Source organism: Elgaria multicarinata, chromosome 2, assembly GCF_023053635.1.
Source record: "Elgaria multicarinata webbii isolate HBS135686 ecotype San Diego chromosome 2, rElgMul1.1.pri, whole genome shotgun sequence".
Lineage (NCBI taxonomy): Eukaryota > Metazoa > Chordata > Lepidosauria > Squamata > Anguidae > Elgaria > Elgaria multicarinata.
Genome location: NC_086172.1, coordinates 3,157,495 through 3,174,029, shown reverse-complemented (window position 1 = coordinate 3,174,029; position 16,535 = coordinate 3,157,495). Strand labels below are relative to the sequence as shown.

The 16,535-nt window shown below is 45.9% G+C and overlaps 1 protein-coding gene across 2 annotated transcripts in view; it reads right to left on the bottom strand.

Moving 5' to 3' along the window:
* The window catches only part of ITGB2 (integrin subunit beta 2), an 84,876-nt gene that overhangs the window by 49,844 nt on the left and 18,497 nt on the right, over positions 1–16,535 (bottom strand). For both annotated transcript variants that reach the window (XM_063115928.1, XM_063115929.1), the window contains 2 exons: positions 12,869–12,957; positions 9,834–10,008 (listed from right to left, as the gene is read on the bottom strand). In XM_063115928.1, coding sequence (XP_062971998.1) covers positions 9,834–10,008; positions 12,869–12,957 — 264 coding nt within the window. The remainder of the gene's footprint in view (positions 1–9,833; positions 10,009–12,868; positions 12,958–16,535) is intronic.

Here is a 16,535-nt window from a genome sequence, read left to right as displayed (position 1 = left end):
ATCATCTTTCTCCATAAACTGAACCATAAAACAACACTTTTCAAGTACCTAAAGGGCTGTCCTGCAATCTTATCCAAGATTGCAGGACAGAAAACAATGGGCTTAAATTACAGGAAAACAGATTTCAGTTGAACATCAGGAAAAACCTCCTAATGGTCACATCAGTGAGACAATAGAACCAACTGCTGAGGGAGGTTGTGGGCTCTCTGTCACTGGAGTTATTCAACCAATGACATCAAATTAGGAATGTTGCAGGAATTTGAGCAAATTTGTGGAAAGGCAGATTCATTCAAAGCTGTCCTCAGATTGGCACAGGGAAGGTTTACTACGACCTCCAAACTATCCCCTCCTCAACTCAGCCCCAAAGACTCATAGAATAGTAGAGTTGGAAGGGGCCTATAAGGCCATCGAGTCCAACCCCCTGCTCAATGCAGGAATCCACCCTAAAGCATACTTGACAGATGGTTGTCCAACTGCCCCTTTGAATGCCTCTAGTGTGGGAGAGCCCACAATCTCCCAAGATAATTGGTTCGATTGTCATACTGCTCTAACAGTCAGGAAGTTTTTCCTGATGTCCAGCCGGAATCTGGCTTCCTCTAACTTCAGCCTGTTATTCCATGTCCTGCTCTCTGGGAGGATCGAGAGGAGATCCTGGCCCTCCTCTGTGTGACAACCTTTTAAGTATTTGAAGAGTGCTGTCATGTCTCCCCTCAATCTTCTCTTCTCCAGGCTAAACAGGCCCAGTTCTTTCAGTCTCTCTTCATAGGGCTTTGTTTCCAGACCCCTGATCATCCCGGTTGCCCTCTTCTGAACACGCTCCAGCTTGTCTGCATCCTTCTTGAATTGTGGGGCCCAGAACTGGACGCAATACTCTCGATGAGGCCTAACTAGGGCCGAATAGAGAGGAACCAGTACCTCATGCGATTTGGAAGCAATACTTCTATTAATGCAGCCCCAAATAGCCCTTGCCTTTCTTGCAGCCATTTCCTTCCACTTGCCTGGTGGAGTTCATGAGAAGAAGCAAAGTGGTAAAGTAGGCGATTAGGCAGGGCTAGCAGCATGATGATATGCAACGTACTATGAGAGCATTGGCGTGCAGACGACAGGTTCAAATCTTTTTTCCAGTTGCTGAACCCCCTAATCCACTGCCGCTGCCATGTTTGCCCCGTCCCTGCCGAGCAACGTCAGGGAGAGAGGACAAGCAAGGAGCCGCCCCTCTAGCCCAAGCTCCTCTATGGCCTGCACACTCCGAGTCTCCCCCATATATTGTCAGCTGCCGCCTGCTGCTGCTAGGGTAACGAAACCCAGAAAAACCCAGTTCGACCGATTTGAAGGAAGGGAGAGAGGAGAAGAAAACAACAACAGCAGCACCAGTACCCATTGACGGCAATGGAGAGTGGAGGAGAGCTGGCAGCAGCAACAAAGAAACAGAGGAGGACGAGATGAGCACCTTGGGCGAAGGAGGTGAGGGGGAGAAGGCCGGCCAGCGGTGGGGCTTACAATCAGGGGCCTTGCTTGTCCCTGCCTGGGCCAGTCCCTTTTTTCCAGCCTTGGCGCGTCCTAGGCAATTTGGCTGCCCAGGCACACACACTCCTTTTTCAGCCAGGGCGCGTACTGAATGCAGCTTCCCTGGGGGTTGCTCCCTGCCCGGGCCCCGTACGGGCCTCGCGCCGGGCGCCTCACCTATCTCCAGCCTCGATGCACACCGCACACGGCTTCCCTGGGGGTTGCTCCCTGTACGGGCCTCGCGCCGGGCGCCTTGCCTAACTCCAGCCTCAGTGCATGCTGCACACGGCTTCCCCGGAGGTTGCTCCCTGCCCTGGCCTCAAGTACCTCATGTTTTCCTAGCCACGGTGTGTGCTACACGTGGCCTGCCGGGGATTGCTTCGTGCGGGGGCTCAAGTGCCCCTCCTCTCTCCAGCTGCGCTGCACGCGGTTTGACGGGGTTGTTTCCTGCCCAGACCTCGCGCCCCATCTTTCTCCAGCTGCTGCAATGCCCTCCTGCCCTGGCCTCAAGTGCAAATCCTTTTTCCAGTTGCAATGTGTGTGCGTGCACGTGGCTTTATTTGGCTGCCCTGGGCTTTTTCAGAACCTGCCAGGCATCCCCTTTCTCCCACCCCCCTTCCACCTATGTAGGGAGTGGCTGGGTGATCACTTACATGCATAAAAATCTCCATTGGGTTCAGCTGTTTTTGCTAAAGTTGTTAAAGCCCAATGAACATTTTAGTTGCTTTTTTCCACACTGTTCCTAGCTCTACAATATTTATTTTTCAAGCCATTCTTTTGGTAAACATGGTATGTGTGTATCTTGTGTCACTTTAAAACAGAGCTGCAGCACAATCATATGTATGTCTACTCAGAAGTAAGCCCCACTGAGATCAATCAAACTTACTCTGAGGTAAATGTGCACCAGATGCAGCCTGAAAATGAAGAGAGGATGAAGAAAGGACAGGAGAAAAAGAATTGTAGAAATAGAATAGCAAGGTAACTGTGGGATATTTAACCATATTTAAAGACAGTAAGTACATCCCACACTGGGATATTTAACCATATTTAAAGACAATAAGTACAGTAAAATTAGTGCCCCTCTACTTCAGGCCCAGCCAGATTTTCCATAGGAAAACTCTGTACCAGGTGGCAGATAATTATTTTAAAATTTTAATTAAAATACATTATCCTTTCCTATAACAAAATGGTGCTTACTCCTAAGTAAGTGTGTCCCACTGAAGAAGGAAATCCTATTTGAGTCCTGTATTCCTGTCAGTGTGACATAAGTTAAAGGCACAATTTTATGCATGTTTAGACAGAAAAAAGTCCTTCAACTCCTAGAATCCTCTAGCTGGCATGGCTGGCTGGGGTATGCTGAGAACTGTAGGACTTCTTTTCTTTCTAAATATGCACAGGCTTGCACCTTAAATGAGTTTAAAATGTGAAACTCCTCACATGTGTTGAATCATATATATACTATTGCTCTAGTATCAGGAATGTAGCAGCTGTCAGTGTGGAAGATATATCTGCCATTTGAACTGAAGCAACGCATTTTAAGACATAAAGGGGTCTACAAGACTATTACATATGGTTTCTAAAATTGCTTAACACCATTGTAAGCTACTACCTGATTATGCAGAGAGAGATGCCCAGGCAATTACTATACTTTGCCATTATAGGCAGCGTGGCTCCTGGGAAGGGGAGGAGTGGGTGGACTGGCTGTTGACATGTTCAATGGAGTGCCATAGGCCTTCTTTACTTGTTGCTTCTTCCAAGCTGCCCAGGCCCCTTATCTGGGTCAAGGGGGCAGAAGTGGCACTGCAGCAAAAAGGGATATGAGCACCAATGTTTGGACTGGGGCAAAATAATACAGTATGTGGGTATGTGGTGTGGTTTGGCTTGAATTGCTTGTGTCTGGATTTCCTTTCTGGACTGTACTTGCTGGTTTCATGACCCACAAGGCCAGGTTGTGGTATAGTCCTCTTCTTCTTTTGTGTTCAAAAGCCGTAAAGTATCCTGTGATATCTGGAAGACTCACAACTTTATTATGACATAATAAGCTGTTGTCCACTGGCCTCAAGTGCCAAAATGACTTTACTGGCTTTGCACTGTGAGTTTGGGGGTGGGGTGGGGGGTCATGTCATTTGCTATTCCGCTTTGGGCAGCAAAATGTCTTGGGCCAGCCCTGGCAAGAGCTGGCTATAATTTAGATACTGAACAACATGCATTGGGTTTTCTAGGTGTACAGGGCCCAGGTGTCTCAGACAGGATCTACACTACTGTTTTCATAGAATCATAGAATAATAGAGTTGGAAGAGGTCTATAAGGCCATCAAGTCCAACCCCCTGCTCAATGCAGGAATCCACCTTAAAGCATCTCTGACAGGTGGTTATCCAGCTGCTTCTTGAATGCCTCTAGTGTGGGAGAGCCCACAACCTTCCTAGGTAACTGGTTCTATTGTCATACTGCTCTAACAGTCAGGAGGTTTTTCCTGATGTCCAGCTGGAATCTGACTTCCTGTAACTTGAGCCCATTATTCCGTGTCCTGCACTCTGGGAGGATCGAGAAGAGATCCTGGCCCTCCTGTGTGTGTCAATCTTTCAAGTATTTGAGGAGTGTTATCATGTCTCCCCTCAGGCTTCTCCTCAAGGCTAAACATTACCTCTGTTTCCTCTCCCCTCTGGGACACTCATACCTCTCCTGTCTGCACCCTCTCTCCCTCTTCTACCCCACACATAGGGGCATTTCTCTCTCTTCTTTCCCCAGGGCTCCCCCTACGCCAATCCTCTTCTTCTGCCCTTATTTTATTTAGAGTATTTTTATTTAGAGTATTTTTATCCCGCACCTCAGCCTAAAAGTCTCCCGGAGCGGCTTAAAAGTCTCCCGGTGCGGGATAAAAATTGATCAGTAAAGAAGACTGATGTGCCCTTGTGACGGTTTCCCATCCTCTCTTTTCTCCTTCATTTCCTGTCTTCTGCCAATAGCCCCTTCGCGGCCTTCCAGAGATGCCCCTAGTTCCAGATCTCCTACACTCCCCCAAGTTTTCCAAATCTTGCCAGCCAGCCCTCTCTTACGCTAGGCTCGCAGCCACCCCTCGTCCTCACTATATTCACCCCAGAAGTCTCTCTCCTGGACCTCATTCCAAATTCTTTGCTCAGCAGCACACAGGACAATCTTTTAAAATCATTATTAGGGCATTTGATGTATGGTGTATTCTATGTATGGTGCTGGAACTTAAGATGACACTCATTATTGTTAATGTGATAGAATCTGTTTTAAATGTGAATCTGTTTTAGTAAGTTTGGATTAGGTCATTATCTGATTAAATTTAAAGATGGTGAAAATTGACTGTATCTTTATATATGCCTGGTTATCACTACAGCAAAAAAATAGTATTCAGAGTCTCCATTTTAAAATGTGTATTTTTAAAGTACAGATTACTTGTTAATTAAAAAAATACAGTTTACTTCAGTTTTCGTTTATTTTGTTTGTTTGATGAATGAAAAAAAGTCCTTTATTACTGTATACTTAATCAATGTTTACCTTAAAAAAAATCCCTGGCTGAACCCCCTAATGAAATGTGCTGCGCACACCTATGTATGAGAGGTATCGTCCTTTCAGGGGCTTTCATAATTGAAAGAGTCCTTGAAAGTGCTGCCCCTCCCCAGTACATGACATCTCATCACTGAGACAGGATTACAGACAGAAGGAAGGGGTGAGGAGAAAGCTAGATTTCCTTTACATTGTTACTGCCACTATCACTCTTGCTCTGCTGATCACCAGGTAAAGGGGAAAGGACAAAGATGAGTTTGGGGGTGTGGCCAATGATGACAAGGATGGCTTCTGCAAGAAGCAGGAGAGCGGCAGAGGGAAATGCGGAGCTTCCTTTCCAAACATCAGATTTTGATCCAAGGGTGCAGAAGAGGTTTGGATTTCAGGAGTTTTCCATCCCATTTTGAGTAGGACCTTCTGAACCCTGCAGGGCTCATTTTCAAGCAAGACTCAAGCAAATTCCTGCAACATTCCTAACTGGATGTTATGTGTATAGGAACGGGAGAGATATTTCTTTGGGCATGTTGACAGCCCAAGTGATACCCCACTTCTGGTATTTATTTCACTTGTCTTCAAACTAGGAGATCCCAGTTCTTTCAGTGTCTCCTCATAGGGCTTTGTTTCCAGACCCCTGATCATCCCCACTGCCCTCCTCTGGATATGCTCCAGGTTGTCTGCATCACTCTTGAAGTGTGGTGCCCAGAACTGGACTCAAGATCAGGCCTAAAAAGTGCCAAATCGAGGGGAACCAGTACCTTGTGCGATTTGGAAGCTATACTTCTATTAATGCAGCCAAAAATAGCATTTGCTTTTTTTGCAGCCACATCACACTGTTGGTTCAAATTAAGCTTGTGATCTACAACACTTCCAAGATCGTTCTCAGTTGCAATATTGCTGAGCCAAGTATACCCATCTTGTGAGTATGCATTTGGTTTCTTTTTCCTAGATGTAAAACTTGGCATTTATCCCTATTAAATTTCATTCTGTTGTTTTCATCCCAGCACTCCAGCCTATCAAGATCACTTTGAAGTTTGTTTCTGTCTTCCAGGGTATTAGCTATCCCACCCAATGTTGTGTCATCTGCAAATTTGATAAGCATTCCCTGCACCTCCTCATCCAAACCATTCAAAAAAGCATTGAAGAGCACTGGGCCCAGGGCTGAGCCCTGCGGTACCCACTCGGTGCCTCTTCCCAGTTTAAGAAGGTACCATTGATGAGCACTCTTTGAGTCTGATTCGGTAGCCAACTGTGGATCCACCTAGTAGTTGTTCCATCTAGCCCACTTTTAGCTAGTTTGTTACTCAGAGCAGGGGGTTGGACTCGATGGCCTTGTAGGCCCCTTCCAACTCTGCTATTCTATGATTCTATGATTCTATGAGAATGTCATGGGGCATTTAGTCAAAAGCTTCCATGATTTCGCAAAGATAATAGACAGTGGTTCCGAGAATTTTCTACTAGCTCCTTCATTAATCTAGGATGCAGTTCGTCGGGCCCCGGACCTTTGAACTCATTCAAAGAAATTAGGCATTCCTTGACCATTTGTTTATCAATCTCAAGCTGCTATCCTGCCCCTACAGCTTGTACTTCACTTTTTCCAGGGGGGTCATAGACCAGCTTTTTGGAGAAAACTGAGCCAAAGTAGGAATTGAGCACTTCACCTTTTCCTTTGTCGTCTGTTATCAATTTCCCATCCTCATTAAGCAGTTGAACCACCATTTCTTTCCTCTGCCTTTTACTATTCATGAATCTGAAGAAAGCCTTTTTAATTGCTTTTAGCATCCCTCGCTAATCTCAGCTCATTCTCAGTTTTAGCATTCCTGATGCCATTTTGGCACTTCTATGATACCTGTCTGTACTCTTCTTTTGTAGCCTGGCCTTCCTTCCACTTCCTATACATATCCTTTTTTGTTATCAGGTCATCTTTAAGCTTTTTGTGGAGCCAAATTGGTTTCTCCTGTTATCTTCTATCATTTTTCTTTTTTGAATTTGTTTGTAATTGTGCCTTTAACATTTCCTTTTTAAAATATTCCCACCCATCTTGGATTTCTTTCTCATTAGGGTCCCTTGCCATGGGACCTTACTTATCATAGTTCTGAGTTTATTAAAATCAACTTTCCTAAAATCCAGAGTACGTGTATGGCTACAGTCAGCTTTTGCTTCCTTTAAAATCAAGAATTCAAGTATGACGTGGTCACTTTCCCCCAGAGTTCCTGTAATTGCTACTTTATCATCTAGGTCATCCCTATTTGTAAATATCAAGTCACGGATAGCCGATCCTCTTGTTCCTTCCTCCACTTTCTGTAGGAGAATGTTATCACGCAAACATGTCAGGAATATCTTGGAAGGGCCACTTTTGGCACTATTGGTCTCTCAACAGATATCGGGGTAATTGAATTCCCCCATCACTCCTACATCAGACTTCCTTGAAACACTGGCAATTTGTTTCTCAAAAGTTTCATCCTCATCTTCTTCTTGATTTGGTGGTCGGTAGACTCCAACTATCATGCGCCTTGTATTCCTTGCCCCATTTATTTTAATCCAGATGCTCTTGATGGGTCTCCCAGGCTCATCCGCCTGTATTTCTGTACAGGCATAGGTATTTTTTTTAACATATAGTGCAACTCTGCATCCCTTTTTATTTGTTCTGATCTTTTTGAACAAGTTATATCCCTCAATTGCTATATTCCAGTCATGGGAGTCATCCCACCAAGTTTCAGTTATACCTATCAAGTTGTATTTGCCATCATGTATTAAGAGTTCAAGTTCGTTCTGTTTGTTTCCCATACTCTGGGCATTAGTATATAGACATCAAATACCATGTGCTTTATATTATTATTATTATTATTTATTTATTTATTTATTTATTTATTTATTTATTTATATAGCACCATCAATGTACATGGTGCTGTACAGATTAAAACAGTAAATAGCAAGACTCTGCCGCATAGGCTTACAATCTAATAAAATCCTAGTAAAACAATAAGGAGGGGAAGAGAATGCAAACAGGTACAGGGTAGGGTAAGCAGGCACAGGGTAGGGTAAAACTAACAGTATAAAGTCTGGCTTCGTTCCTACATTGTTGAGAACACTATTTTAGGTGTATAGGAGCTGTTCTCTGTGTTATGGTGCTTGAGACTTCATCCACTGTTGCCTTGAAGTTTACGTCTCCCTCAGCCATAGGATTCAGTTTAAAGCCCTCCTGATAAAGTTCTTCATGCTGTGGCCAAACACATTCTTCCCAGTCCTTGTGAGGTGCAACCCACTTTCTAATCCTCTTCCAAGAGCGAGGAGGATGGATAAGAAAACTATCTGCCCCCAAAGTTCTTGAGTTTCCTTCCCAAAGCTTCAAAGTCTGATGTGATTTCTTTGTAGCTCCACTTGGCAATATCATTTGTTCCCACGTGGATGAGAAGAAAGGGGTATGGGTCAGTGGGCTTTATGAGCTTTGGCAACCCTTCAGACACATCTCTAATCTGTGCTCCAGGGAGACAGCACACCTGGCGAGTCCATGGGTCTTCATGACATCCTTGGGTTTCAATCCCACGCAGCAGGGAGTCTCCCACAATGACTATTCTTCTCCTCTTCTGGGTCGACTTATGTTCTGCCTCTTGTTCACTGTTGCATGGGGTTCCCTGTAATTCTTCCTCTGCAGGCTGTCCTCCAGTCTGATCTTCCAGTAGCTGAAAGTGGTTACAAAGCTCTAGTGGTTCCACTGATGCAGAATGTCTTCTAGTTCTTCTGCTTTTAACTGTCACCCTTTTCTAGGGAGTTTCCTCTTCATTGGCTTTCCTCACCTCAGCATTCTCCACTTCTGCTTCACCTTGCTGTTGCTGTTCAATCTCTTGTGCTTCTTGTTGCTGTTGCAGTTCCACAGTACGGTCTAAGAACTCCTCACTTTCTCTTATTCCTTGGAGGATGGAAACTCGCCGCTCAAGTCCTCTGAGTTCTTCTTTCAATAGTGTAACCAGCTTGCACTTTTTGCAGGTATACGCCATGTTGTTCTCAGGCAGGAACATGAACATTGCACACACTTTGCAGGTCACCACCACTAGAGACTCCTTTCTGTCATATTCTCTATTTCTGTTTTGTTTCTTCTTTTCCAATTATATTGGCATTTCCTGTGCTTTGTTCCATCCCTGCTGAAGGTGCACAACAAAGTCCCCTACTATATGAGTGTGACTTATGAGACGAAAATTTTGTTAAGGACCGCCCCCTGTTTGCTCCCCTGATCGCATGCTCTCTGGTTGCTGGCTTCCTTTTTTAGCTTCTAGCCCAGCTGGGGCAGCTCCTCTTCTCTGCTTCTGCTCAACTTGGAGTCAGGAATCAGAATGAGACTCCCCGCCCACTCAGCTGCTGAGAGAAATCACGCCACACCCCTTCAGGCCTTGCAGCAACTCTCAGAACACACCTTTGACTCAGCGCTCAGGAGCATGGAAAGCACACAGCCACTTTGAATAGGCAGCCTCCTGGATTTACTCGAGGCCTGCCGTCTCCTCCTTGCCTTGGTCTCCTCTTCCACTACGCTCCCCCTGTTCGCTCTCTCGCTTCCTTTTCTAGGTTCTAGTCCAGCTGGGGCAGCTCCTCTTAGACAAAGGTATTTTCCTTTGCAGAAAAGATCCTCGTACCCTTAATTAGTACAACAGTAGCAGTCAGAGGGAAGTTATACCTATTGCTCTATTAAAAAAATATCTATACACATCCTGAGCTTTCTGTAAGAAAGATCTCACATGCTTTGTCCTGTCATAACAATCATCCCTTTCATCCACTGTTTAGAGATTAATATAAACTGGTACCTGGTCTTAGCTGCACGTACTCCTCCTGAGGGTAGATTTGCTTACTTGATAGACCAGGAGTACCATGAAGGGCAAAGCTTTCTGGAGAAATAATATCCCCTTTACATCCCCTCTGCAGGAGCTGTTGCATGGTGTCACAGCGAATAGAATCTGGTTCTCCTACTTTTGTGAAGTCCTATAATTTATAAAAATTAAAAAGGGTACAATGGCGAATATGTTTTAGAAATTAGGGAGCACCTAATACATTTCAGACAAATGAGGAAGAACAAAAGATTAGTGTTATAGCACATTTTTTGCATGCAGAAGATTCTAGGTTCAGTCCTCAGCATCTCTAGTTAAAATTATATCTGGCAGAAGGTCTCAGAAACATCTTTGCCTGAGATGTTAGGAGAGCTACAGTCAGTCAGAATAAAGATTAAGTCTGCTTCATATGATACCCTTCCAAAGCACTGTACTAGGAGAAGCCAGAAGAAAGGACATTTTGTTTCTTCAATGTAGAGTCAGGGGGAAATGCATATTTACAGGATGTGTGGTTAAAATATCAAATGTGATAGAAACCATAAAATGCAAAGTTATCAATGCCCCTTCCCTTCCTTTTCCCTTCCAGAGACTGATGTTCAAATCCTAATTGATTGGATGGCTTCACCACACACCCACAGTCACCTCAGAAGTTTGCCATGTGGACTGCACCACTCAAGCACAACTCACATGACCTTCACCCAAGATGTGACAGTTGAAATATGCATAGTTACTTCTGCACTGAAGGAATCAGAGACATTAAAATTTGGGCTGTGCACTGCTTTGGTTCCAGATCCGAATCTTGAACTGAAGTGGTCTGGAGCAGGATGGATCTGAAGGACTTTCGAGTAGGGCTGTGCTCCGCTTCGCATCAGAGTGTAGAAGCAATAGTGAGGCAGCCTGATTCGCCTCCAACAAAGGCGGAGACGAAGTGGGTCCGGGGGGGGGCTGCGGATTGAGGCAAAGAGGATAGGGATCAAGCAGATCCTTTGCCTTGATCCAGAACTCTGAAAAAAAAGGTAAGTGGGCTGGTCTTCCGGTTGTGGGCTGGTCTTCCGGTTTGAGCCTCAGCCTCAGGTGAAGCCGCTGCCGGAACGCGACGGACTCAGGTAAGACCCTGTCCCCTTACCTGGCTCTGCCGCTGGCCCTGCATGGACTAGGGGGAAATGCATATTTTGAAGCTGCCAGCGGCGCTGTCCGGCGGCGGATTCAACTGAGGCTGAGGCTCAAACCAGAAGACCAGGCCACAAACGCGGCCTGCCCTTCCGCTTTGAGCCTCGACCTCAGGAGAAGCCGCTGCTGGAACGCGAGACACAGGTAAGGAGGGAGGGGGCCTTACCTGGCGACGGCGCTGCCACCACAGTCTGTGCAGCGCCAGCGGCGGAGCCAGGTAAGGGGACAGGGTCTTACCTGAGTCCGTCGCGTTCCGGCAGCGGCTTCACCTGAGGCTGAGGCTCAAACCGGACGACCAGGCTGCAACCACGGCCTGGTCTTCCTGTTTGAGTCCTCGGCCTCAGGTGAAGCCGCTGCCGGAACGCGACAGACGCAGGCAAGGGGAGAGGAGGGAGGGGGGCCTTACCTGGCACCAGTGCTGCCACTGCAGTCTATGTGGCAAAGGCAGCGGAGCCAGGTAAGGGGGCAGGGAGGACGGGTCTTACCTGAGTCCGTCACGTTCTGGCAGAGGCTTTAACTGAGCCCGAGGACTCAGTTGAAGCAGCCACTGGACTGCGACGGACGCAGGTAAGGGGGGAGGGGGAGGAGCGCCTTACCTGGCACCGGCGCCGCCACTGCGGAGCTCCGATTCAGAGCTGGAGCTTCGAAGCGGAGCGGAGCAGCCCGTAGGCGGATTGACGCAGGGAGGAGCGAGCCCAATCCGGAATTTGCAGATCGGGTGTGGAGCGGATCGGGGTGTGTGACTGTGCACAGCCCCACTTTGGAGTGCTTTGATCTAATCAGGGATGACTGCAAGCCACTGCCCCCTGCTGGCCGAACTGCTGGGCCTTTCCTGACCCATCCACTTGGGCCCAGCAGCCGGCCAGCCTGCATAAGTGCTGCTGCTTTTAATGAAGATGGGGGCTCTCTATTGTTGTAGATCTACTGTGGCAAACAACTGTGGCTCTAAAGGGGTGTTGCTGGAAATACAGGGCAGGCAGTAGACGGGTCAGGTAAGTCCTGGTGGCTCAGCAAGCAGTGGCTTGTGAGGTTTGGGAGCAAGTGGGTGGGTGGGTGGGGAGTCCAACAGACTCCCGGTTGGCCTTGTACCTGACTTTCCCATGCGCCCACTGAGCAGCTGCTTGGTGGACAACTGGGAAACTGCAACATCCTATCGACTTTGGATCTGAAGTGGATCAGATCAGGTCCAAAGCAGGCCTAGGCCAATTCAGAAGCTACAAAGAGGGTTTGGGGGGGACGGGACTGCACAGCCCTAACTAAAATGCATACTTGATCCCTGAATATACAGCTGTCTACATGTGCACCCAGTTATCACCAATCTATAAAAATGGAATAATAATGATCTACCTCAGTAGATTATTTTAAGGAAACATTAACAGCCCTGAATCTTGTGAACCTAGGAGTTCTGGAGGAAATTCTTCGGGCTGCCTTCTGCCCTTGTATCAGCTAAATCAATGGCATCCAGTCAGCCTCTTGGCCACATCCACAGCTTCAATGGAAAGTTCTCATAGGCGCTCTTGTGCCTTGTTTCCTGCACCCCCAACAGGGCACCATGGTGAGAGATTGGGCAAAGGGGTGCAGGTACTTTGCATGTCTAGAAATGGATATAGTTCCCTTTTCGCTGTTTGGAAAGCACCAGATTATATTTACTACTTTTGGAATTGTGACAGTAGGACCTCCTACAACAAAAGGGACTTCAAGTGGCAACGGTTTCCAAAGAAAGTAGGAAAAATGTTTATTCTCATCTTCACACAGAAAGCTATAATTCACAGTGAACAAGGTAGAATGACAGAAGTATCTGGAGAAACACTAAAATATTTAAAATATGAGCCAAAAAAACTTACCCGCTTCTTGCACCAGGCACAGCCAGGGCCAGACTGGATACATGCCTCACATGTTTTTACATTGTATTTGGTGCATTCAAGAGAAAGTGCTTAAGAAGAATGAGGAAGAAAAACTAACGTTAGGAAAGATCAGTAATACTACATGTCAAAGAACAGAAACAAACTCTGTCAAATAAAATAAAGTAAGCTGTGCTGGTCCATAAGCAAAATCCAAAATCCAGTCAGGCAATACCTTTACTAGGATCAACCAAACAGGCACACAGTTGTGGGCAAGCTTTCAAGATATCCAGATTTCTTCATCAGGGAAGATGTTTTAAAAAGCTGGTTGTGGAAGCAGGGGACCTGAAGACAATTTCAACATCAAGTCAGCATTTATGTCTCCTTCCATCATAACCCCTGGGTTTTTGTGGGTTTTTTTTTTTTTGTAATATTTTGCCTGATTAAGAGATCAGGGGTTCTTCATAGCTTGGCCACAATTTTGTGGATATTTGGCTCGTCCTTATAAAGATATTACCTAAACATGGGTTTTAGAACTCTATATCAGATAAAGCTGAAATGTACTGTAAATTAGTATATAGTACAGTAGATTAAAGGTGTGCATGCGTATTTCAGTGGCAAAACCTAAGGTGATTCACTTCTTCTTCTTCATTACATTTCTATTCTGTCCCATAGCCAAAGCTTTCTGGGCAGTTTACATCATATTTAAACAATTAAAAACAATATACAAAATTTAAAACCACAGAAACAAGTAACAAACACAGAAACATACCTCTAAAAATAACTATAAACAACTTTATAAACAACTATAAAAACAGATCCAAGATCAATGACAGTCATAACATATTGCTGGGAAATATGTGGCTACTAGGAGGAGGGCTTTCTCCGCTGTGGCACCCCGGTTGTGGAATGAGCTCCCCAGAGAGGTCCGCCTGGCGCCTACACTGTACTCCTTTCGTCGCCAGCTGAAGACCTTTTTATTCACTCAGTATTTTAACACTTAATTTTAACTTAAATTTAAATTATACTGTTTTAACTCTGTATTTTAACCTTATATCAATTTTGCTGCATGGTTTTATCCTGGTTGTGCTTTTTATATTGTATTTTGTATTTGTATTTTTAACTTGTTGGTTGTTTTATGATGATTTTAATTTTTGTGAACCGCCCAGAGAGCTTCGGCTATTGGGCGGTATAAAAATGTAATAAATAAATAAATAAATAAATAAAAGAGAAAAGTTTTAACCTGGGGCTGAAAAGATAGCAACGTTGGCACTAGGTGGGCCTCTTCGGGTAGATCATTGCATAGTTGGGGCCCCTCCACAGAGAAGGCCCTCTCCCTTGTTGCTGTCTTCCGGGCCTTCCTCAGAGAAGGACCTTAGATGTTGAGCGTAGTGTACAGGTAGGTTCATGTCATGAAAGGTGTTCCATTGGGTATTGTGGTCCCGAGCCATGTAAGGCTTTATAGGTTAAAACCAGCACCTTGAATTGGGCTCGGAAAGGTACAGGCACCCAATCCAAGTAGGCCAGAGTCAGTCTTATATTTTCGAACCTTCTGGTCCTGTTATCAATCTGGCTGCTGCATTTTGCACAAGCTGTAGCTTCTGAACCGTCTTCAAAGGCAGCCCCACATAGACTGCATTGCAGTAATCTAACTTGGAGGTTACTAGAGCATAGACCACTGAAGCTAGGTTAGCCCTATCCAGATAGGGGCGTAGCTGGGCCACCAACTGAAGTTGATAGAAGGCACTCTGTGCCACCGAGGCCACCTGAGCCTCAAGTGACAGAGATGGTTCTAGGAGAATCCCCAAGCTACAAACTTGCCTGGATTGAATTTCAAGTTTATTAGCCTTCATCCAGTCCTTTGTCAGCACATCCACAGGCTCATTGGTGAAGATAAGAAGGCGAAATAGAGCTGTGTGCCATCAGCGTACTGATGACAACACACTCGAAAACCAGTAGTCACATGGACAGGGAGCCTGCAGAGGGGGATGGAGTTCCTATAGGCCACAGCAGCAGCCCCCCCCCCCCCGTAAGGAGATTGCAGGGAAGACCCCCTAGAGAGGCTCCTCTAATTTCCTTACTCTACTATTCATCTGGGCACTATTTGGTTCAGCTACAAACTGGTGGAACTTGGTAGAGGAAAAGCCATGACTTCCATGCAGGCAGTCCCCCACTAGAACCAAGTGACCTATGTTCACATCCTGCTAAGCAACCCAAAACTAGAATAAAGAGTGCAATTGGGAAGGACTGAGAGCTGCTGGCTGTCTTTGTCTTTTATAGATTTATTTATTTATTTTATTATTGCATTTATATCCCACCTTTTTTCTTCCAAGGAACCCAAGGTGGTGTACATTTTATCTTCTCCATTTTATCCTAACAACAACCCTGTGAGGTGGGTTGGGCTGAGAGTCTGTGACTGGCCCAAAGTCACCCAGTAGAAATATGGCTGATTAAGGACCAGAACCTGGATCTCCTGACTCCCAGTCCAACACTTTAACCACTACACTACCAGTTATTTATATTATCCACCAATGGTGTAACTTAGGCTTGTGGAAAAGGTGCTGTCAAATGTTAAGCAAGATAGGCCTTGATGGCCTAGCAATTGTTCCTGCATGCCCAGTCCTGAGGATAAGATGTTCTGTAGCCTTTTCCAACCTGGAGCCCTCCAGATGTTTCAGACTTCAACTCTCATGTTACAACACCACCAGCCATGTTAGATGAAGATGATATGACATCTGGAAGGTACCAGGTTGGGGAAGGCTGGTAGAGTGTAGAACAGTGAGGGTTGGCTGCAGATGTTATTGTCCTGATCTAAGGCAAGAAGCACTGCAGATATATTATGCCACCTGTATGCCCTTTCCTCCTCACACTGTGGCCAAGCCCAGCCAGGGGAAAAGTCCTGCCACAATCATGATAAGACAAAAGCAAGGGGGGGCTAGAAAATGTAAGATGCGAAGCACTGTGGCCCTGTTGTTAGCCTCTTGCTGTCACTCTCTTTCTTCCTTATTTCACAGCCAGGCCTGGTCTGGATACTAGAAGACTACCGAAGAGGTAAAAGGCAATCTTGGAATGGGGGTTCTTGAGTACAAAGCACTGTGATTACCATGTCATCAGTCAGTTCCCTTTCTTATTGGCTCCAGGCCCAGCCCTGAGGAGAAGGCCAGCCACATTGCCACACGTCATAATACATGCTGAGGCTTCCACTCAGAAAGGCACTGGTCACTTGGATCCAGCTGCCTTCTGGGTCCTGAATCACAGAATGTGCTGCTTTGAGTCCATGATGAGTCCCATCCATCCCCCCCCACCCCAGAAACCAAGTTCTCAGTGGGCAGTAGTCCAGCTGAGACCCTGCTCCTCAGTCCAGGATGAACCTCGGGATGTCAGAGAAACAGTGAACAGATGGGAAACAGAAATCTAAAAACAAAGTGTGAGATCCCCTAAAAAGAAAAAAAAAGATTTCAAACAGGTATCAGCAAGCTTTTCAGGAGCTCCGCTGAAACCCTGTTCCCTGGCTGCTACGTCTGGCCCCTCTGAGGAACAGCCTGTTTAGCACCTGACCCTGCCACCTGGCACCACGGAAGGGGATATCCCAAAGGATACTAACTGACCTTGTGCTATTCCTCCAGCTAGCTGCAATGCTGATAGTTTCCCCAGAGAATATATAGAAAGG